General features: G+C 35.7%; 1 protein-coding gene across 1 annotated transcript in view; it reads left to right on the forward strand.

Moving 5' to 3' along the window:
* The first annotated feature begins 4,881 nt into the window (after window positions 1-4,881).
* Window positions 4,882-23,965, forward strand: part of LOC121384968 (lon protease homolog, mitochondrial-like) — a 37,426-nt gene continuing 18,342 nt past the window's right edge. Inside the window, exons 1-11 of the mRNA XM_041515478.1 lie at window positions 4,882-5,433; window positions 5,732-5,820; window positions 6,453-6,572; window positions 9,422-9,477; window positions 11,571-11,806; window positions 13,128-13,189; window positions 14,207-14,277; window positions 16,355-16,413; window positions 19,561-19,644; window positions 21,312-21,443; window positions 23,740-23,828. Of these exons, the coding sequence (XP_041371412.1) occupies window positions 4,924-5,433; window positions 5,732-5,820; window positions 6,453-6,572; window positions 9,422-9,477; window positions 11,571-11,806; window positions 13,128-13,189; window positions 14,207-14,277; window positions 16,355-16,413; window positions 19,561-19,644; window positions 21,312-21,443; window positions 23,740-23,828 (1,508 nt within the window). The 5' untranslated portion in view covers window positions 4,882-4,923. The remainder of the gene's footprint in view (window positions 5,434-5,731; window positions 5,821-6,452; window positions 6,573-9,421; window positions 9,478-11,570; window positions 11,807-13,127; window positions 13,190-14,206; window positions 14,278-16,354; window positions 16,414-19,560; window positions 19,645-21,311; window positions 21,444-23,739; window positions 23,829-23,965) is intronic.

Below are 23,965 nucleotides of genomic sequence, written 5' to 3' on the forward strand. Positions count from 1 at the left end.
GCAGTGGTTAAGCCATCGGCCTACAGGCTGGTAAGTACAGGGTTCGCAGCCCGGCACCGGCTCCAACCCAGAGCGAGTTCTTAAGGGCTCAATGGGTAGGTGTAAGGCCACTACATCATCTTCTCTTGCACTAACCACTAACCACTAACCAACTAACTAACACTGTCCTAGACATCCCAAATAGCTGAGGTTTGTGATCAGGACAGCGTGCTTCAACCTTAATTGGATATAAGCACGAAAATAAGTTGAAATGAAAATATAATTATACCGACCTCGGTGGCGTCGTGGTTAAGCCATCGGGCATAATGCTGGTAGGTACAGGGTTTGCAGTTTTAACGACTCAATGGGTAGGTGTATGGCTACTAAACCCTCTTCTCTCTCTCGCTAACCACTAACAATTAATAACTAACCCACTGTCCTGGACAGACGGCCCAGATACCTGATTGTGTGCCCAGGACAGCGTGCTTGAACCTCAATTGGATATAAGCACGAAAATAAGTTGAAATGAAATTATATATAATTATGTAGCATAATTTTAAAGTAATTAGCTATAAACCTTTGAGTTTTTATTTATTCATCCGTCCGTCTATCTGCCTGTCCGTTCACCGGTCTGTACGTCCATATGTCTGGCCGTTTGTCTGTCTAACAAATATAAGGGATCACATAAATATATAGTAACAGCAAAATTTGAATGTAATGAAAACCCTCATTCATAGTGTCAAAGGTATTACAGAAAGAAATGTTTTATTTAACGACACACTCAAGACATTTTATTTACGGTTATATGGCGTCAGACATATGGTTAAGGACCAAACAGATTTTTAGAGGAAACCCGCTGTCGCCACTACATGGGCTACTCTTTCCGATTAGCAGCACGGGATCTTTTATTTGCGCTTCCCACAGGCAGGATAGCACAAACCATGGCCTTTGTTGAACCAGTTATGCCCCAATTGCACTGGTCGGTGCAAGTGGTTTACATCTACCCATCGAGCCTTGCGTAGCACTCACTCAGGGTTTGGAGACGGTATCTGGATTAAACATCCCATGTCTCGACTGGGATCCGAAACCAGTACCTTTCGACTGGGATCCGAAACCAGTACCTTCCAGCCTGTAGATCGATGGCCTAACCACGACGCCACCGAGGCCGGTCAAAGGTATTACAGTACTATTTCTTCCCATCAACTGATGAAATGTTTTGGGACTTTAATTTTAAATTTGTAATTGTTTGATAACATATTAACCTTGAATAATTTAGTGAATGTTAGCACGAGACAAATGATTATCTGATTAATTACATAAGCAGTATTTTATTACAGGATATCAATTACGTCAGCATTTCAACATTAAGAACGCCAAATACTAGTACTTTAATATCACACACACGCACACACCAACTCCTCCCCCTCCAAAAAATAACAACAAAAACCCCAAACAAAAACAAATAAAACAAAACAACAACAACAACAACAACAACAAAAAAAGAAAGAAAAAAGAATAGACGTTAAAACAACCAACACAAGTATATAAGAACAGCCGCCATTTTATTTCGGTTATGGAACTTTTCTGTTGCTTACATAACACTAAATTATAAATCAGTCTTCCTTTGCAACAGGGCAGCTTGATGCATCTCAATAGCAGAGATAGCAGTGTTAATTTTTCTTTTCATTTCACGTGACATGTTGTGCAGACAATATAACCTAAACGTAAATTATTTACTGTATTATGGACTATTGGATGCAATACCAAACAGTTGGAAGATCATGCTGACAAACAGCAATGCTAACAAACTTACGCAAATACATAATTCAAATATAAATTTATTGAAAAAATTCGCTAAAGTAAAAAGGAATTTTATAAATTGGCCATTGAGAAAGCGCTATTAGATGCAAAATCAATTATTTCACAGCAAACATGGGGGAAAATGACAAATAGAAATTACAGATAAAGATTGGGAAAATATTTATAATATTCCTTTTAAAATAACAGATGATTCAAAATTACAATCCCTCCAGTTCAAAATAAATCATTGAATATATCATACAAACAGCAATTGATGCAGTGTAATTTACATGAAACTGAACAATGTACTTTTTGTGGAGACACAAAAGAGATATTAATTCGTTTATTTGCTGAATGTCAGTGTGTTCGAACTGTTTCGTTTAGATTTTTTGAGGCACTGAAAACAAAATGTAATATGACTATACCTTATAGAACCGATACTCTTTTGTTCGGCATTTTTATTAATTTTCCAAAATCTGACATTATTAGCTTGTGTTTATTGTTTATTATTAAAACCAGATAAAATTAAACTGAAGTTTTAATGCAAGATTACCAGTTTGGGGGTATAAAAATGTTAAACGTTGTAAATTTTACAACAGAACTGAAATTGACTTGGATAAGAAGATTATTTCTATCACGATCCAATCGGACAACTCTCTTTCAGTCTGTAACAGGCTTAACAACTAAACAATTAATAATATATGGGGATAATTTTATTCAAATTAAAAAAAAGAACATACATAATTTGTTTTGGAAAGATGTATTAAATAGCTGGCTAATACTTCAATAAAAACACTGCTTTAATAATGAATGAATGAGAATGAATGAATGTTTAACGACACCCCAGCACGACAAATACATCGGCTATTGGGTGTCAAACTATGGTAATGCAGATAAATAAAGTGATGATCAACATCAATATAAAAATTCAAGACAAACAAAAACAGTGTAAAGAACTGTGCAAAAACACAAATATCACAGAATTTTACGGATACTGAATTTTACTCAGAACTTCAATTTTGTGCTGTATTGGCCATTCTCAAAGAGAATGTTACACCTCTGCACCACGGTGAGGTTACAGCACACGCAGGGGCTTTAATAATGATGATTGGTTAAGTTCTAATATTTGGTATAATAATAACATATTAATAGACCAAAAAACTATATTTTATAAACACTATATTGAAAAAGGTATATTATTTATACAAGATTTATTAGATGACGAAGGACGATACATGAACTTTGATACCTTTAAAGCAAAATATAACCTAAGGTCAAATATTTTAGAATATACCTCGTTATTAACGGCTGTCAAATTCTTTATGCGTGATATAATAAATACAAATAACCAAACATTCAATTTAGGCAAAAATCCAATATTTCAATCAAAAATTAAATTCTTTCTAAAAGATCAATTGGGAAGTAAAACCTTTTGCAAACTACTAAATAAATCATCTATAGTTCCTACATCACAAATGAAATATTCAGCGAAAGGGTGTGATTTTACCTCTTCATTATTGGCTAAATATTATAGTTTATCATTTTGCTCTTTAAAAAACCCAACGCTGTTGTGGTTTCAGTACCAGATTTTACATAGAATTATACCAACAAATACCTTTTTACATAAAATAAAACTGATTGATTCTAGTATGTGTAACTTTTGTTCACATGAACCAGAAACACTGCAGCATCTACTTTATGACTGTCCTAAAGTCGTTGAACTCTGGAGTATTATAGAAAAATGGTTATTACAAAAAGGTGATTATACCCAGTTGAATAGGAACACAGTCTTATTTGGAATTATAAATAGTAAACATATATTTGTAAACTGGTTAATTGTTAACGCAAAATATTACATATATACATCAAAATTACAAAAGAGTACATTAAATGAAACTGGTATCAACAATTTTATTAAAGATAAGATACAAATAGAAAAATACATATATTACAAAAACTATTTACATACAGAATTCGATGACAGTTGGGAACCATGGTTAAAAGTTCTAGAAGGCCACAACTGAGACACTTAGTACTTTTGTTATGTGTATAATAATTTTAAGTATTTGAAAGTATATCTATAACTTCATTTTAAGTTTTCTCTTTTCAATCTTCTTTTTATTTCCACTTCTGTCACTGCTCCTTTTTTATATATTAGTATATTGTTTGCTATGTACTTTGTAAGGTAGTGAATTCAGGGCCCCAACCCTGACACTATTATGACATATTTCTGGGGCAATAAACTATTTATTAAAAAAACCACCCCAAAAAACAACAACAAAAAAACTTGTGTTTATTGTTAATAAAGCAATATATACATATATGTAGAATGAAAAAAAGTATTACTAAATCTGAAAACATGTTTAGAACATATTAAGTTTCATAAACAAATAGAATTATGTTCATTATATTTATACACTCCGGCAAAGGCTTCTAGATTAAGAAAAAAGATGGGAAAATATTGAGCAGGTTTTATTTTCATAAATGTATCAAGCAATATCTGTAAGTTTGTATAATATTCATGGATGTATATTTTGTTTTAATGTGACAATCATAATTTGGTGTAAATGTACTGTATGTATTTAAATATGTGAATGCAAGATCGAATAAAAATGAAAATGAAAAAAAAAAAAATATTCTGATCAAAATATATTATTGATCTTTTGGTACTAAATTTCTTGCTGTTATGACAATAAAGACATTGTTATGCATAGCACGTTTTCAAAGTGCTATATTTCCCCCGTCACATTATAGTGATAATAAAAACATGTTACATGCCAATTTGTATGTAATAAATCTTTTAAAACTTTCAATTGAAATATATTTTTAAAATCTATCATGATTTCCAACAAGTGCTAAGAAGACGTAACCTATATGACGCCGACGCATTTTTTTATTTATTCACTAAGGCCATGTATATTTCCATTGATAAAACAGTGTGCTGGGGGTGTAATTAAGCAGAGATTTTTATTTTATTTTATTTCTTTAGAAAGGGTACAAGTAATCACAGAAGTGGAATTTACATGACAAGAAATAAATGCTCTCGATCGTTCGGAGGAAATTCCATACAACCCACCAGCTATGGCTGCCTTCGGTAGAATTGGAAGCACGCGTGTTCATAATCCGGCGATTTGCTGCATCAAAATGATGCAAGCTGTAGCAAAATCACCAGTGAGGGCTCTGACTTCACTGACAAGTGTTCCGCGTCAGTTAACATGTCAGTGTGGCCGCCTTTTAAGGGCAGACACCAAAAGTCGATTACATCATTCTTGTGGTGTCAAACGATTCATCACCTCGGTCCCGGAAAATGTGACATTTTCATCAAAACAGTACCATCATAGATTTTTATTTTCATATGCAGACTCTATATTATCGGGAGTGACGAATAAACATAGAGCACTAGGCATTCATTATTCAAAGCAGAGAAGCGTGTTTGGGTTAAGTCGCTGGTTCTCCAGTAATGGTAATGAGGGAGAAGGGGGTGAGGAAAGTCCTCCCCCTGAGAGTGGCGACCTTCCCCCTTCACCACCACCGGAGATGGTCTTCCCAGGTGTAGCCCTTACAGCATTACAGATTCCAGAAGTCTTTCCTAAAGTGCCTGTCATTGCAATCAACCGAAACCCAGTCTTTCCCAGATTTGTAAAAATGATTGAAGTTAGTTTTATTCTATTTTTTTTTAGCATAATCTGTAACACTGTAAAGTTCTGTTTATATACTTTGCAAAATGCAGCATAATTAGTTATGAACTAAGAAAAAGTAAATAAATTAAATCTTAGAGGTGCTAATTTTTCACACATTACTCCATGCAGTCTATTTCCAGCAGGCCAATATGTGTTTTAACTATTCTAAAAGAATATAATGGTAACTGACTTCAAAGGCCTTATTTTATTTCTTCTTTTGAACAGTGGATGGTTAATTTGCTGCTAAATAAAATGTTAGTTTTTTTCTTCAGGTAACCAATCAACCATTGATGGATTTATTACGTCGGAAAGTTCGTCTTAACCAACCCTATGCTGGTATTTTTCTCAAGAGAGATGAAAAGTTAGTTTTGAATTAATTATCCTTAACTAAATATATTATACAAGACAAGATAATAAAACAAAATTTATAATTTTATAAATGTTGTTAATGAGATATACAGGGCTTCTGTATTATGGTAGCCCCACTCCCATGGCTAGTGATATTCAATGTTGGGCTAGTAAATACCTACTATTGCCATGCCCGACGGCTTGTGAATTTTTGTTTTGGTCAAAAGTTGCAGTTATGTCTATTTTGTAAATATGAATATCCTACCCCCATCCCAACCCCACCCCCCCCCCCCCCCCCCCAATGTTAGTGTTTTTAAACTCTATCTCCATCTTTAGGTGACATATCTGATTATTACTATTATTTAGTAAAATTGTATTAACTTCAAAGTAAAGTAAAGTAGGGCTACAGAATCTTTAATTGTGGCTAGTAAAGTTTTCAAATCACTGATCCCATGGCTAGTAGATTTTATAAATATTCTAGAAGGTCTGGAATTAAGTATCCTTAACTAAATATAAATACAAGACAAAATAATAAAACAAAAAAATAAATATTAAATTTTATAAATAATGTTAATGAGATATAGCTGTATTTTGATTTATTTATTTTGTAAAAATGTAAAGAAATGTTGTTGTTTTTCTCCCCAGCAATGAGAACGAGGTTGTGACTAATATGAGCGACATCTATGAGGTGGGAACGTTTGTTCAAATCTCCGAGATGCAGGACCTTGGAGACAAACTGAGAATGATTGTACAGGGTCATCGGAGGTTTGTATAGTTACATAATGCCATTCCTATCAACTCTCACACACTTGGCGTGAGTCTCACGCATTTGTAACAAACATCACGCTCTCAGGCAATGTTACTATAATCTCACACTTTTTCTAAAAATAAAAATACTTTATAATCATATTTGAGAGCTGAATGGAATTATATGCTGTTATGCAGGTCTCTGAATTCGTTACCTATTTATAATAATACAGCATATTGAACCTACCCACGGTTCAATACCAACAATGACTCGCGGGTGCTACCGATGTCCAACTTCTATGGTTTAATATTAACCATATTAATTAGTAAAACTTGGACTCGCTCGATTTTGTTTTTGATTTTTTTTAGAGATTTCCATTTTGGACGTAAACAAAAAACAACAAAAACCTTGGCCCTGGACCTGACCAAGAGCCTGCAGTCCCTGGACCTTGACTTCTAATTTGCTCACGCCTAAGAATTGCCACAGGTTGACAGCTCAGTAATGCACAAAATACATGTAGCATGTCATAACCAGTTTTAAAAGCAATTTTTGTTTTCAATCTTATTTTTGAGTTTCCAGACACACATGTATATTCAGAATTCCTAATTTTCAGTCATGGTAACACAAAGCGTAAGCTTTTATCTGTGTTTTCATGGTGCTGCTGATTTGGTCTAGCATCGATGCTCATCGGTGGACCCATTGGGCTATTTCTCATTCCAGCCAGTTCACCAGGGCTGGTATATATTAAAAGCTGTGGTATGTGCTGTCCTGTCTGTGGGATGTTGCATATAAAAAAATCCCTTGCTACTAATAAAAAATTGCAGTAGGTTTCCTTTCTAAGACTAAAAATTACCAAATGTTTGACATCCAATAGCCGATGATTAATAAATCAATGTGCTCTAGTGGTGTCGTAAAACAAAAATAAACTTGAACTTTTGGTGCTGTTGAAACATGTTACAATATTTGTACCTTGTAAACATCCCAATTTGTAAGACTTGCTTCCAACTTAAAATATCAGAAAGAAGGAAATGTTTTAGTTAACAACGCACTCATCACATTTTATTGACGGTTATATGGTGTCGGACATATGGTTAAGGACTACACTTCATGGGCTGCTCTTTTCGATTAGCAGCAAGGGATCTTTTATATTCACCATCCCACAAACAGGATATCACGTACCACAGCCTTTGATACACCAATCGTAGTGCACTGACTGGCATGAGAAATTGCGCACTGGGCCCACCGACAGGGATTGATCCCACACTGACCACGCATCAAGCAGGGATTTACCTTGTTTTTCTGAAATGGGGGTCCCTTGGACTCATCTCTTTCTTTTCTGGGGGTCCTAACCTGAAAACAAAGGGTCCCAAAACCACACAAACGACAGAGAGCTGCAGACAACAAATCACGTGTATACTATATGTTTCATTAAAGTAAATTTAACAAGCTGTGTTGTTGTTTTTCCTTTCGGGAAATCAATGTCGGTATTCATTGTTTATTCTTTCAAAATCAACATTTCACTTTGATCTGTATAATTATTTGAACCATTTCTTGCAAGCTAAATGACACTCACAATACCATGCGTTGTTTATGATTCGTGCTACTTGTTTGTTAATGCAAATCAGAACATTTAACCAATTTGCTTTATTCGCCCGGGAATTTCCGATTGTGTTCGGCCTGTTGGCGAGAAGTTCCGAATGATCGCAAATCCGCGATCTCTTTCTGGAAATTACCAACTTTACCCGATTAAGCGCAGCAAAGGATAAAGACGCAGTGTTCCCAGAGATTAAAACTTTTTGTTTTCGATATGGGGAATCCCCATTTGAATACGCAGTTTATAGGTAGAAAAGAAATAGTGTGTTACACAGAATGATCGATCTTTGATAGTGGACAGGGTTACTGAAAATGTCAGATATTTTATGCGTCCCACGGGACGCAGTATCTCTATTTTTGCGGGTCCAGTTAAGTTTTAGTGCATCCTATACGTAAGTTTTGCGCGTCCGGTAAATCCCTGATCAAGAAATCGCTTTACCACTGCGCTGCGCCCTGCCCCTAAAATCTGAGAAGTATAGATTGTTTCCCACTCCACAAAATAAATTTCTAGCTTAGGAAGGTGGTTACTGGAGTGTCTTAACAATGCCAAAAATAATGACTAAACATTCTCCAAAGTGGTCACATGAAACCCAGATGAGAAATGTCATGTGTGTGGCACAAATAGCCACAAGAGATAAGTCATGCTTGCAGAAATGAGGACTAGGGGTGTCGGTGGGATGAAAAAAAAACAACCCCATATTTAATAATGTCATGGGCCTATTAGTATCTGTAGAATTTTATTTATGTTTAAATATTCATCTCCTGAAAAAAGTTTCTGTTTGTCTTGGCAGTTGTAGTAGCAGTATTTTATATGAGGTATTTAGGAGTTTATGCATTCTATATATGGAAACAACCGGAAATACTGCCCATGCTCATAAAGCTTTTTAATAGCAAAATGAAGAAAGAAAGAAAGAAATGTTTTATTTAACGACGCACTCAACACATTGTATTTACTGTTATATGGTATCAGACCTATGGTTAAGGACCACACAGATATTGAGAGAGGAAACCCGCTGTCGCCACTTCATGGGCTACTCTTTTCAGTTAGCAGCAAGGGATCTTTTATTTGTACCATCCCACAGACAGGGTAGTACATACCACAGCCTTTGATATACCAGTCGTGGTGCACTGGCTGGACAAAATGAAGAAACACCTGAGGAAACATATGTCAGCGAGGGTCAGTGACTTTTAAAGTCTTTTTATTTTATTGCACTGGATTTTATTTGCTGACCAAGAAGCAGCAGAATAACCGAATTGTTTGTCTTTGTTTCAGAATTAAGATAAGCCACCAGCTGTTTGAAGACGTGGATGAGGTGATTCCAGAGCCAGGTATTGAGGACAACATTCTCACACAGCTAGCTCTGGAGGAGAAAAATATTTCATCTTAATGTTTATTTAATCCCATAATGATTTCGTATGTACAAAAAATGACTGAATAAAATGACCAGAAACCCATTGGGTATAGAAACACTGAATCAGATATTTTAAACAACAAAATATATTTAACGTGTTATTTTAATCATTTGTGAAACAGTTAGGCGAGTATTTTTTTATTATTCAGTTTACGAACCTGCCGACGTAAATTTTGCTCAAATAATTATTTTTTTAAAGTCGTATTTTTCACCTTTTTTTTTCTTTTCTTTTTTTTGCCGCCGACTTCCACAAATAGCTCTAAAGAAAAAAAAAGTTACCATTCTAGTCTATTGTGGCGCATTTCGTACGGTAACAGTGAGAAATAACACTTATTCCGTCAATAAATATACCGTTGTAGATACGAATTGTTAATTTGTCTTCGGTCGCTCTCTTTCGGTCCGATTTGCTATTTCGCTCACCCCTACTGATACACCCCAAACAGGTTTTTTTGTGTGCTTTTTTTCCTCCTACCTTTATGCACAAAAGTTCTTGTTCGTAAACCTAAAAATTAAAAAATACTGGCCTTAGTTAGAAACGTCTTAACGATGGCAGTAACCTGTGTATAGGATTCCAGATGAAACTCTACACATTTTACATGAATTACAACTAATATTGTTAGTTGAATGAAGGAAATACAGAAATTTGTTCCACAGTTGGATAGGGATGGGGTGGCAGGGCTCGAAACTTACCAAAAAATAATAATGGACGTTGGCAAATTAAGTAAGCGAACCATGAACCACGAGCAAGATTTTAATGTAGAATAAATATATATGCATTACAAACATTAATAGTGGCTCATATGTTATAGCTCTAAAGAAGATAATATTTGGGCGACTAACACCATTATTTTTTTAATATTTAAGTCACCCAAACGGGACATTGGTCGCATTTGGTGACCTGGCTACAGGCCGTTTTGAGCCCTGGGTGGAGGTTCAAAGTTGTCTCCTGACCATCCTGTCTCATATGCCGGCCTCGGTGGCGTCATTGTTAGGCCATCGGTCTACAGGCTGGTAGATACTGGGTTCGGATCCCAGTTGAGGCATGAGATTTTTAATCCAGATACCGACTCCAAACCCTGAGTGAGGCTCAATGGGTAGGTGTAAACCACTTGCACCAACCAGTGATCCAAAACTGGTTCAACAAAGGCCATGGTTTGTGCTATCCTGCCTGTGGGAAGCGCAAATAAAAGATCCCTTGCTGCTAATCAGAAAGAGTAGCCCATGTAGTGGCGACAGCGGGTTTCCTCTCAAAATCTGTGTGGTCCTTGACCATATGTCTGATGCCATATAACCGTAAATAAAATGTGTTGAGTGCATTGTTAAATGAAACATTTCTTTCTTTCCTGTCTCATACGCTTGTGTTCATATAAGAGAGCCAAGTGGAGATGCTTTCTAGAGAGGGGGTGAAATTGTAAACTTTAGATCAATTTGTTAGATTCGTCTGTTAAAGGGACATTCTTGAGTTTGCTGTATTGTAAGATGTTTCTGACTAATAAAATATTTCTACAATTATACTTACATATTAAATATATTTTCTTGTTTAGAATATCAGTGTCTGCGTATTCAATGTGTTTCTGGTCGTCTTAATATTTGTAAGAAGCCCAAACTGGACTTTGTCGTCAAATAATTTCGTACGTATGAAAAAAATGTTTTTAAGAAATAAAATGAAATTTAACCTAGTACAAATATTAAAATTATCAGAAACATGTTTAATATACAGCCACTAATATTTTATGTAGAAAAATGTATTTAATATGTAATTACAAGCGTTAAAAAGTCTCTGTTAGTCGATAACACCTTAAACATTGCAGTAAACTGAATGTCCCTTTAAGCACTGAATTTTTGAAACACTAATAGACATTGTGCAAGTGATGATTATCAATAGTTGGTAATATTCTGGAAAGAAATATCCAACAGAAATGTTACTGATTTGACTCCTAGTCCAGCTGAGATCTTACATTTAATTAGATATTTTAGTTAATAGGCCTAATCGTTGAAAACAATTTTCAGAAATTACCAAAAAGAAACGACCTCGTCGACGCAGAAACCACCGGCCAAATGCAGAGACCGGGGAATCCGATGTGTCAGACACAAGCGAGATGCAGCAGGAAGTGCCAAATACTGGGGCAGCTCTGCGTGATGAGATACTGCGTCCTCCCACCCCGATACCGACTGACCAATCGGTGCTGATGGTGGAGGTGAACAATCTGACTCACGAACCATTCACAAACAGTGATGAGATTAAGGTTTGTCACATTCTTATCTGTTCAGGCACATCACCGGGGTGTTTCTGAGGGTGTGAACGATCCGACTCATGAAGCGTTCACAAACAGTGACGAGATTACGGTTTGTCAAATTCTTATCTGTTCAGGCACATCACCAGGGGTGGTTCTGAGGGTATGAATGATCTGACTCATGAACCGTTCACAAACAGTGACGAGATAAAGGTTTGTCAAATTCTTATCTGTTCAGGCACATCACCAGGGGTGGTTCTGAGGGTGTGAACGATCTGACTCGTGAACTGTTCACAAACAGTGACGAGATTAAGGTTTGTCAAATTCTTATCTGTTCAGGCACATCACCAGGGGTGGTTCTGAGGGTGTGAACGATCTGACTCATGAACCGTTCACAAACAGTGACGTGATTAAGGTTTGTCACATTCTTATCTGTTCAAGCACATCATCAGGGGTGGTTCTGAGGGTGTGAACGATCTGACTCTTGAACCATTCACAGTGACAAGATTAAGGTTTGTCACATTCTTATCTGTTCAGGCACATCATCAGTGGTGGTTCTGAGGGTGTGAACGATCTGACTCATGAACCGTTCACAAACGGTGACGAGATTACGGTTTGTCACATTCTTATCTGTTCAGGCACATCACCAGGGGTGGTTCTGAGGGTGTGAACGATCTGACTCATGAACCGTTCACAGTGACGAGATTAAGGTTTGTCAAATTCTTATTTGTTCAGGCACATCACCAGGGGTGGTTCTGAGGGTGTGAACAATCTGACTCGTGAACCGTTCACAAACAGTGACGAGATTAAGGTTTGTCACATTCTTATCTGTTCAGGCACATCACTAGGGGTGGTTCTGAGGGTGTGAACGATCCGAGTCTTGAACCGTTCACAGTGACGAGATTAAGGTTTGTCACATTCTTATCTGTTCAGGTACATCACCAGGGGTGGTTCTCAGGATGAAAACAAATCCCCTTTTAAATTTTTTTTTCTTTTTCGGTTCTTCACATTAAACTATTTTAATATTAGCTGTAACATACTACAGTGAAAGCCCTCAAAACCGGATACCTCTTAAAACCAGACTTTTGACTTGGTTCTGAGGGTGTCTGGTTTAGAGGAATTTCACTGTAGTTGATTACACAATGTAACTAAAATTATAAAAACAAATTAGTTGATTATAAAAATGAGCCCTTCAAATATTCTTGGTGACACCCTTTTAGTTCTGTCATTCATCCTGCTAAACTGATTAAAGACTTGTCTGTGAAAAATATTTACCAAGAATGTTATTTTTTTTGGTCCTAATACTCATTATATTATTCCACTTCTTTTTCAGGCATTGACATCAGAGGTTGTGAAAACAATAAGAGATATTATTTCAATGAACCCACTTTACAGGTACATCAACAAACATGTAGCACGTCAGTCTTGTTTTACTTAGTTGAGATTTATCGATTAACACTCTACAGGTAAATTGAAACTGTGTGTGTGTGGATTGTGATATATATTTATTTGAGGTATATCGATAAACACACTACAGGTAAATTGAAAGTGTGTGTGTCAGGATTGTGATATATATTTATTTGAGGTATATCAATAAACACTCTACAGGTAAATTGAAACTGTGTGTGTCAGGATTGTGATATATATTTATTTGAGGTATATCCATTAACACTCTACAGGTAAATTGAAACTGTGTGTGAGGATTGTGATAGATATTTATTTGAGGTATATCGATAACACTCTACAGGTAAATTGAAACTGTGTGTGTCAGGATTGTGATATATATTTATTTGAGGAATATCCATTAACACTCTACAGGTAAATTGAAACTGTGTGTGTCAGGATTGTGATATATATTTATTTGAGGAATATCGATTAACACTCTACAGGTAAATTGAAACTGTGTGTGTCAGGATTGTGATATATATTTATTTGAGGTATATCGATAAACACTACAGGTAAATTGAAATTATTTTTATTAATATTGTTATAAATACAGTCGGACCTTGTTACAATGACAACATTCGTCCCTGGGTCACTTCGTCATTACATTGAATTTTCCACGGTTACAGTAGTAAATTTGTTTTGAGTTATCTACCTTGAAATAATGGAATAAGGCAAAATAGTGCTTAATAGTTATAATATTGTAATTATGACGGAAGACTGAATATCATTTAAATAGTTAATGCATTGCAATTATTATTTAAAAAAACCCCACCAAAAATACCACCAACAAACAAAGCTGAAAGTTAATCCTGATTAATATAAAAAAGTGAGATTTGTTATCTTATCAGAAACAGGTTACATACAGATTAATATTTGCATGATTTTGCTGTTGCTGACTTGAACAGGTTCAATGTTGTTGTTATATTCAGATTAATTATTATATGATTTTTCTGTTGCTGTTTTCAGGGAGAATTTAGCACAGATCATCCAGGCTGGACAGAGAGTGATAGACAATCCTGTTTATATCAGTGATTTGGGTACGTAATCACTTTAGCGATTTTTAGTAAATTTAAAAAATATATTTTGATCATTAATCCACTTAATTTTGGGGGGCATAAAAGTTCTCAGTACACACCTCAGCTCTCTGGGCTAAGGGGCAGATCCAAGATTTTATAAAGGGATGGTCTTAGAAATTTAAAAATGGCAATTAATGTTTGCCGAAGGCAAATAAGCTGATTTCCCAAAAGAAGCAACATATGTAGGGGGTTCAGGAGTCATGGTCCCAAGAAAATATTGTCATTAAATTGCTTAGAGACGTTATAAAGGGTACTCAGATGTGCTGGAGGTGGGTCATGTGTAATTATAACTGATATTTATATATTTAGGTACAGATCGTGAATATGTAATTATGACTGGTAGGGGGCAGGATCGATCCCCATTGGTGGTCCCATTAGGCTTTTTTTTTGCTCCATCCAGTGCACCACACCTTGTATATCAAAGGTCGTGGTATGTGCTATCCTGTCTGTGGGGTGGTGCTTATAAAAGATCCCTTGCTACTAATGGATAAAGGTAGCAGGTTTCCTCTCTAAGACTAAAATGTCAAAAATACCAAATGTTTGACATACGATAGCCGATGATTAACAAATCAGTGTACTCTAGCGGTGTTTAACTTTTAACTTTTGTAAAAGTGCATGTATTTGAGCTGATCGTGAATATATAAATACAACTGGTATTTTTATATTTAGGAGCAGATCGTGAATGTATAAATACGACTGGTATTTTTATATTTAGGAGCAGAAGACGCTTTTTGGTTTATTTTTTGTCCCTGGTTATGTCTTTACTTTTTCAATTATCTCAAAAATTATAAATTAAATGTGTTTATATGGCCATGTCTGTAGCTTTGGGTTTATTTTCTGTCAAAGTAAAATTCCATTGTAATTCTCTGATCATAATTGAAAAACAAACGGGCACTCAATAACTTTCGTGATGTGCAGTTACTGGGTGTAATTCAATTGGTTCTCAGCATCCTCACTGAACAGTGGACGACTTCCCATTGGCTGTACATGATTTCATCTGTATGTATGGTCACTCTACTGAGTCTCGAGAAACAAAACAAATGAGGTGTTATATTAAGTGTCTGATTGTTTCTAGTCAGACATGATTGGTAAATAAACCTGAACTGCTGAAGGCGGCGGTCATTAAAGATGCCCCGTGTTAGGATTATTTAAGTCACTCATGATCTTATTCAGCTGTAATTAACAGTCATACTCCACTGGAGGATTAGCGGTGACAGAAAACAAACAAATGAGTTAAACATGCCACATTGGTAATAACTTTCAATTAAACAAAGTATCTTCTCATCTTCTGCAAGTCCGTGTCAATGTTTGCAAAATATATTAACGAATACGTTTGCATGCAAAATGCCACCGAAAAATCGTATTGCTTTAACGTTAGAACAGAGAATCAACGTTATTAACAAATCTGAGAAAGGCAATTTAAGTGCACGAAAGATCGCTGATAATTTTGATGTAGGACGTTCTCAGATTAATTCTATTTTAAAAAGGAAAGCTGATTTTGACAATGTTTCAGCCGAAAGAAAAAGGCAGAAGAAAGCAACAGCCAATGATGACATAAACAAGCTAGTGTGGAAATAGTTTTAAAATGCGACAGTTGTGATATGTTTTAATATATGGGTTCTAATTTTGAACCTGTATATAAGGATAACCTGTCTATAACGGCCACTTTTGTCATGTCAATTGGGTGGCCGTTATATACAGGTTTGACTGTATTTAGGTGCAGATCGTGAATGTATAAATATGACTGGTATTTTTATATTTAGGAGCAGATCGTGAATGTATAAATATGACTGGTATTTTTATATTTAGGTGCAGATCGTGAATGTATAAATATGACTGGTATTTTTATATTTAGGTGCAGATCATGAATATATAAATACGACTGGTATTTTTATATTTAGGTGCAGATCGTGAATGTATAAATATGACTGGTATTTTTATATTTAGGTGCAGATCGTGAATGTATAAATATGACCGTATTTTTATATGTAGGTGCAGATCGTGAATGTATAAATATGACTGTTATTTTTATATTTAGGTGCAGCGCTGACAGCAGGAGAAGCTGAGGAGTTGCAGAAAGTCTTGGAAGAAACCAGTGTGAGTTTTAATATTACACATGGAGACACGAATAAATTATCATAAATTAACATTATTGCTTTAAACATGTACAGTAAGTGCTGTCAGAAATCTACAGTATGTGCTGTCAGAAATGTATAAAATAAGTTTATACATTTTTTCATTGGATGGACAAGACTAAGGAGAAAATACAATTCTGGATTTCTTGCAATGGATTTCATTAATTGAATGTCATGCCTACAGAAATGTTGCAGTATGTTTATTACCACAATACTGTCATCGTCTTTATCACCAGAGCCAGATGGACTAATAGAGGGTGTATACTACCAAATCAAATCCCATAGACGACAATAGTAACATATGTGGCTAAAACTCCTACCTGCAATGTATAAACCGACATAAACGCCACGGATATAAATACTACCACCCCTTACACTTAAAATGAATCAGAATAAAATGGGGGTCAAGCTGCTCGTTTCTGAGATAACGGGTAGCGTCTATGACTACCCTAGTTTCGCACAAAATTCGAGTACTTTTTTTTACAGGCACCCCATACATGTTTCAAGCACAAGGCTACTTGACACATTGGTACTAGATGAAATAAAATTGCAATTTTTTTTTACCCAGATGAAACTATTATTTTTTACAACCAACACACTCACATTTATAACCAATCACAGGACTTGTGGTGTTCACTTCTCTATCAAAAGTTCGGTGCACCTCGCACTTTGACCCAGCCGGAAGTTATTTGGTTTAGTACTACCTATACTGATAACATACATTTTTCAAAAAGTGTCCAACTATGTGTCTTTATGACAACCAGGATCTGGTGTATTCTGACATAAACTGATAACCTCACTGAAACTGTTGTTTCTACAGTGCAACCTAATATAATGTACACCTCAAAAAGCATATATATTGCATATAGTTTTGTACAAATGCAATATGTCATATTAAACAACAAAATGTTTTAAAATAAAACTCCTGAAGATATTTACTTTCAGTTGGGTGTGTGTACTCAGGTATATATGTAGAGACAACAAAGATAGTCAGAGTACCTCTACCCCTTTAAAGAATTCCATTAAAACACATGCACTTGATTGACCCCTAGATTATGAAGACCTTAACAGGCACATCAAAGAAATATCAGTATTAAAAAAATACACTGTCTGAGGAAGGAAACACAAACATGACTGTACCTGTATGAAGTAATGACTTAATGTCCTGAACATTAGTGTTGGGAGGAAATCCTGTATGCTGGATGTGGGTGTCTTCAAGTTACCAGGTTTGCGTATTTCAAATCCATCGGCCATGCTGATTTTCATAATGAACCATCAAAACTATTGGCAGCCACCAATATTCCTGACTATATTTTATTTATAGCCTACTGTAGTTGGAGGTTTTAATAGTTGTGATATCTGGAATAATCATGCAGCTTTAACACATTTATTTTTGATTAATTACTGAAAAAAACTAGTTTTAAATGACAAAATTACCCGAACATCTATTTTCTTGCATTATTTTCTAATCCGGATGAATACAATATGTACATTAGATGTATTCCTACAATCTGTAATCCAGCATTTTATTTAGCTAGTAACATTAGGTAATACAACTTTAACAATAAAATAAATTATCAACTTAATCCAAGGCAGATAATCAGATCTGAAAAAATTGGTTCTGAATCTAGTATAAACTCAAAATGCTTTTCATGAGAGCTAACTAAGTGATTATTAAAAAAAAAAAAATTATCTGGAGATCTAAGTATATGTTTAACAACCTTATTGTTATGTACAAATAAGAACAGAAGGCACAATAGTGACAACAAATTTAATTATGTTTTTGGTAAAGTTTTTCTTAAAATTTACTTTAAATTTTGCATAAAACTACAAATTTGTCTAAAATATAACTTAGCACCCTATAAATATGTCAAAATTACAATAAATATCAACTTCTTTACAAATTTGAGTTTTCAGAATTTCATACATAAAAAATTAACAATGTTAATGGAAACTAAAGACATTAACCCACTATTGGGACATGCTATTTTTAATATAAAAATAAATTGCTATTAAAATCTTAGTTCAGGTTGCTTATATATAATACCATATTTAAGAGCAGTTGTATATGGCAAGTCAAATACCATGTAAAAAGAAATTATTGAAATCTTTACAGTATGAATTATAGGCCAAAACCAACTTTTCTTCAGTGCTAACTTTGATTCAAACTCCATTCAGAGCCATGTACAGAGATTATTGTCAAGGTCAAGGTCATTGTGAACTTGCTTGATCGAGTGATGGCTAATTTATCAACCAGTATAGTTTAATTAAATAAAATGACAAAATCATAATATTTTTTATTATGCACTGAATATGTGCTATAGGGTGTATACTACCAAATCAAATCCCATAGACGACAATAGTAACATATGTGGCTAAAACTCCTACCTGCAACGTATCAACCGACATAAACGCCACGGATATAAATACTACCACCCCTTACACTTAAAATGAATCAGAATAAAATGGGGGTCAAGCTGCTCGTTTCTGAGATAACGGATAGCGTCTATGACTACCCTAGTTTCGCACAAAATTCGAGTACTTTTTTTTACAGGCACCCCATACATGTTTCAAGCACAAGGCTACTTGACACATTGGTACTAGATGAAATAAAATTGCAATTTTTTTTTACCCAGATGAAATTATTATTTTTTACAACCCACACACTCACATTTATAACCAATCACAGGACTTGTGGTGTTCACTTCTCTATCAAAAGTTCGGTGCACCTCGCACTTTGACCCAGCCGGAAGTTATTTGGTTTAGTACTACCTATAGTGTAAATTCTTTACTGTTTGAATATATTGTATGATGAAATCAAACGTTTCCGTCAAAATTGGTAAAACACAAAGAGCCCGATTATGAAATGAATTTATCTCTTAATCAGATGTAACTTTCCTAAACAGTATGTATATTTTATAATTTACGATATACATAGGTTTTAATCTTACACTCAAGTCTTATTTTGTCCATGTTTAAGAGCTCTTTGTTATAATGTGAGTGGTGTAGCATGACTTTCTCATATATATTTTAGTAATATCATTTTAACTGACTATACAGCTTTAATAATAAGAATATAACAAATACATGTGCTACATTTATTCTACAGGTGGCGAAGAGGCTTATGTTGACTCTGTCCCTACTGAAGAAGGAATATGAGTTGAGCAAGCTTCAACAGAGAATCGGCAAAGAGGTGAGCAGTTAGCTTCGTCACTCTAGACAAATACTATACATATCACACTGTTCCTAGTATTTGGCATTATGTCTGAGTATCCCCTTCTTATCTTTTCAGGCCTTTGTGAATTCAAAATTTGCTTAAACCATTTATGGGTTAATCAAAAACAAATCCAGGTGACCCATTTTGTTTTTATATAACCCGTCATGACGATGTAAATGATGTTATAAATTCGATGCGCAAACGAAAAATGAGTTACGCAAAATTATTCTTAGCGAGCGACGCGCGAATGAAACTATCTCTCTCGCAATTTTCAGAGACCTGTCTGTGACATGTTCTGTCTTACCTATGAGAAGGTGTATATTCACAAATCCTTGTCTTATTAATTAAAACTGATAACTTAATTAATGTTCTATGGTCGATGACTGACCATTTCGCATCATTGTTTTTTCTTCAGACATCATAAAAATAACATCAAGTGGTACTTTCCTGATGTTTTAATTGATAATTGGTTCAGTTTTTTCTTGCTAATCTTATTATTTTTTCTACACTTATGAAAGATGCATACAAACCAACATGTAATATCATTCTCTGTTCAGTATGGAACTGACAGTTATTTTGAAAGGTGTAAAGCTAACATATACGGACCGCATCCCATAGCTGACATAGCTGTGTTTTCAAGTTGCATGACAGCAAATTGCTGTAGCTTAAAATGTGCTGAGGTGTCATGAAACAAATACTCCTCTTAGGTGCATATGCAGAGGAGGGGGCTGGGGGGTCAGACTCCCCCTCCTTGGTCCAAGCACATTTTCCTTTTTTCTATGTATTTTCTGAGCAGTATGATCCCCCCCCCCCCCCCCCCCCCCAAAATGTCACTTACCACTGTCTGGACCCTCCTGCATTATTTCTTGCACATGTGTCTGCCCCTTTTTGATTAGAAACCTGTGAACATATACCAAGACCAGCAGGGCAAAACATAGCCCAGTGGTGAAGTGCTCGCTTGATGCGCGGTCGGTTTGGGATCGATCCCCGTCAGTGGGCCCATTGGGCTATTTCTCGCTCCACAACTGGCATACCAAAGGCCGTGGTATGTGCTATCCTGTCTGGGATGATGCATATAAAAGATCCCTTGCTGTTAATTGGACAGAGTAGCCCATAAAGTGGCGACAGCGGGTTTCCTCCCTCAATATCTGTGTGGTCCTTAACCATATGTCCGACGCCATATAACTGTAAATAAAATGTGTTGAGTGCATCGTTAAATAAAACATTTCCTTCCTTGTACTGAGACTAATGATTGACTCTTTTTTTTTTTTTTTTTTTTTTTTTTTTTATCCCACTGCCCCCTTTCCTTTCTCTCCTTTGAATTCCATCTCATTTGTTCCCGATCTGGTAACTCTTAATATCTTTAAACTTTTTTCGCTGTCCACCTCCACATCCCAGTCCTTGTCTCTCAAACCGCAACAGGTGCTTGTCTCTTGTGGCTATCTGTGCCACACACCTGCCATTCCCCATCAGCTTTTAGCTTTGGCTTAGTCTGACCACTTTGAGGAGTGTTCAGTCGTTACATCTGGTATTGTTAAGAGGCACTTGTAACCACCTACTATGCACCCCTACTATCGGCGGTTGTTAGTTAGTGCCGTGGGTCAGACCATCACCAATGATTGACCTTGCCCTTGTGCCTGCAGGTGGAGGAGAAGGTGAAGAAGCAGCACCGTGAATACATCCTGCGGGAACAGCTGAAGATCATCAAGAAGGAACTCGGCCTCGAGAAGGACGACAAGGACGCCATCGAGGACAAGTTCAAACAGAGGCTCAAGGTCGGTGTTGTCATGAAAACCGAGATTCTCATTCAGTCTGGATAGAATATTACAGGGCTGGAAATAGCGGCCTGTGAAAAGCAGTCAATTTTTTAGACCTAGCAAGTGAAAAAAAAATTCAGCTGTTAAAATTACAAAACAATTGCATGTTGCATGTTTTCAAGAGTAGTATGTACAATCATCTCATCTTCTAATTACTGGCGTCGTGGTTAGGCCATCGATCTACAGGCTGGTAGGTAATGGGTTCGGATCCCAGTCGAGGCATGGGATTTTTAATCCAGATACCGACTCCAAACCCTCAAGGCTCAATGGGTAGGTGTAAACCACTTGCACCGACCAGTGATCCATAACTTATTCAACAAAGGCCATGGTTTGTGCTATCCTGCCTGTGGGAATTGCAAATAAAAGATCCTTTGCTGTTAATCCGAAAGAGTAGCCCATGTAGTGGCGACAGCGGGTTTCCTCTCAAAATCTGTGTGGTCCTTAACTATATGTCTGACGCCATATAACTGTAAATAAAATGTGTTGAGTGCTTCGTTAAATAAAACATTTCTTTCTTATCTTGTATTTAGCTGAGGCTGAGCTCGTGATTCTGTTATATTTTAATTTTATAATGAATGCTCTAAAATACATCTCAGATGTCCTAGTTTTCCCCACACACTGTCCCAAACCTTCCACTTGCCCCGTGCTGTATTATTTCCAGCAGGTCATATTATATATGTTATATTTTAATTTTATAATGAATGTTCTAAAATACATCTCAGATGTCCTAGTTTTCCCCACACACTGTCCCAAACCTTCCACTTGCCCCGTGCTGTATTATTTCCAGCAGGTCATATTATATATGTTATATTTTAATTTTATAATGAATGTTCTAAAATACATCTCAGATGTCCTAGTTTTCCCCACACACTGTCCCAAACCTTCCACTTGCCCCGTGCTGTATTATTTCCAGCAGGTCATATTATATATGTTATATTTTAATTTTATAATGAATGTTCTAAAATACATCTCAGATGTCCTAGTTTTCCCCACACACTGTCCCAAACCTTCCACTTGCCCCATGCTGTATTATTTCCAGCAGGTCATATTATATATGTTATATTTTAATTTTATAATGAATGTTCTAAAATACATCTCAGATGTCCTAGTTTTCCCCACACACTGTCCCAAACCTTCCACTTGCCCCGTGCTGTATTATTTCCAGCAGGTCATATTATATATGTTATATTTTAATTTTATAATGAATGTTCTAAAATACATCTCAGATGTCCTAGTTTTCCCCACACACTGTCCCAAACCTTCCACTTGCCCCGTGCTGTATTATTTCCAGCAGGTCATATTATATATGTTATATTTTAATTTTATAATGAATGTTCTAAAATACATCTCAGATGTCCTAGTTTTCCCCACACACTGTCCCAAACCTTCCACTTGCCCCGTGCTGTATTATTTCCAGCAGGTCATATTATATATGTTATATTTTAATTTTATAATGAATGTTCTAAAATACATCTCAGATGTCCTAGTTTTCCCCCACACACTGTCCCAAACCTTCCACTTGCCCCGTGCTGTATTATTTCCAGCAGGTCATATTATATATGTTATATTTTAATTTTATAATGAATGTTCTAAAATACATCTCAGATGTCCTAGTTTTCCCCACACACTGTCCCAAACCTTCCACTTGCCCCGTGCTGTATTATTTCCAGCAGGTCATATTATATATGTTATATTTTAATTTTATAATGAATGTTCTAAAATACATCTCAGATGTCCTAGTTTTCCCCACACACTGTCCCAAACCTTCCACTTGCCCCGTGCTGTATTATTTCCAGCAGGTCATATTATATATGTTATATTTTAATTTTATAATGAATGTTCTAAAATACATCTCAGATGTCCTAGTTTTCCCCACACACTGTCCCAAACCTTCCACTTGCCCCGTGCTGTATTATTTCCAGCAGGTCATATTATATATGTTATATTTTAATTTTATAATGAATGTTCTAAAATACATCTCAGATGTCCTAGTTTTCCCCACACACTGTCCCAAACCTTCCACTTGCCCCGTGCTGTATTATTTCCAGCAGGTCATATTATATATGTTATATTTTAATTTTATAATGCTCTACATCTAAGAGATCCTGATTTTTCACACACTATTCCATTGTCCTCTGACACTCTTTTACTTTGGACTAAGTGTCAGAAAAGCCATATATAGACTCCAAATAGCCATAGTTTAAAATGTTCTGAAGTGTTGTAAAATAGACATTCCTTATCTTCCCTGTTTCAGGATCTTGTAATTCCAGCACATGTGCAGGAGGTGATCGATGAAGAACTGAATAAGCTCGGTCTCCTTGACAACCACTCATCAGAGTTCAAGTAAGATAACTCTAAATTGACAATATATTAAATATCATATACTGGGTCTGTAGTTAGAACAGTTATGTTTAAAGTGAATGTCTTAACAGTTTGCTCGATGGCTCAATTGTACAGTCAGAAAGTTTATAGCTAGTAAA

This window comes from Gigantopelta aegis, chromosome 2, assembly GCF_016097555.1.
Source record: "Gigantopelta aegis isolate Gae_Host chromosome 2, Gae_host_genome, whole genome shotgun sequence".
Taxonomy (NCBI): domain Eukaryota; kingdom Metazoa; phylum Mollusca; class Gastropoda; order Neomphalida; family Peltospiridae; genus Gigantopelta; species Gigantopelta aegis.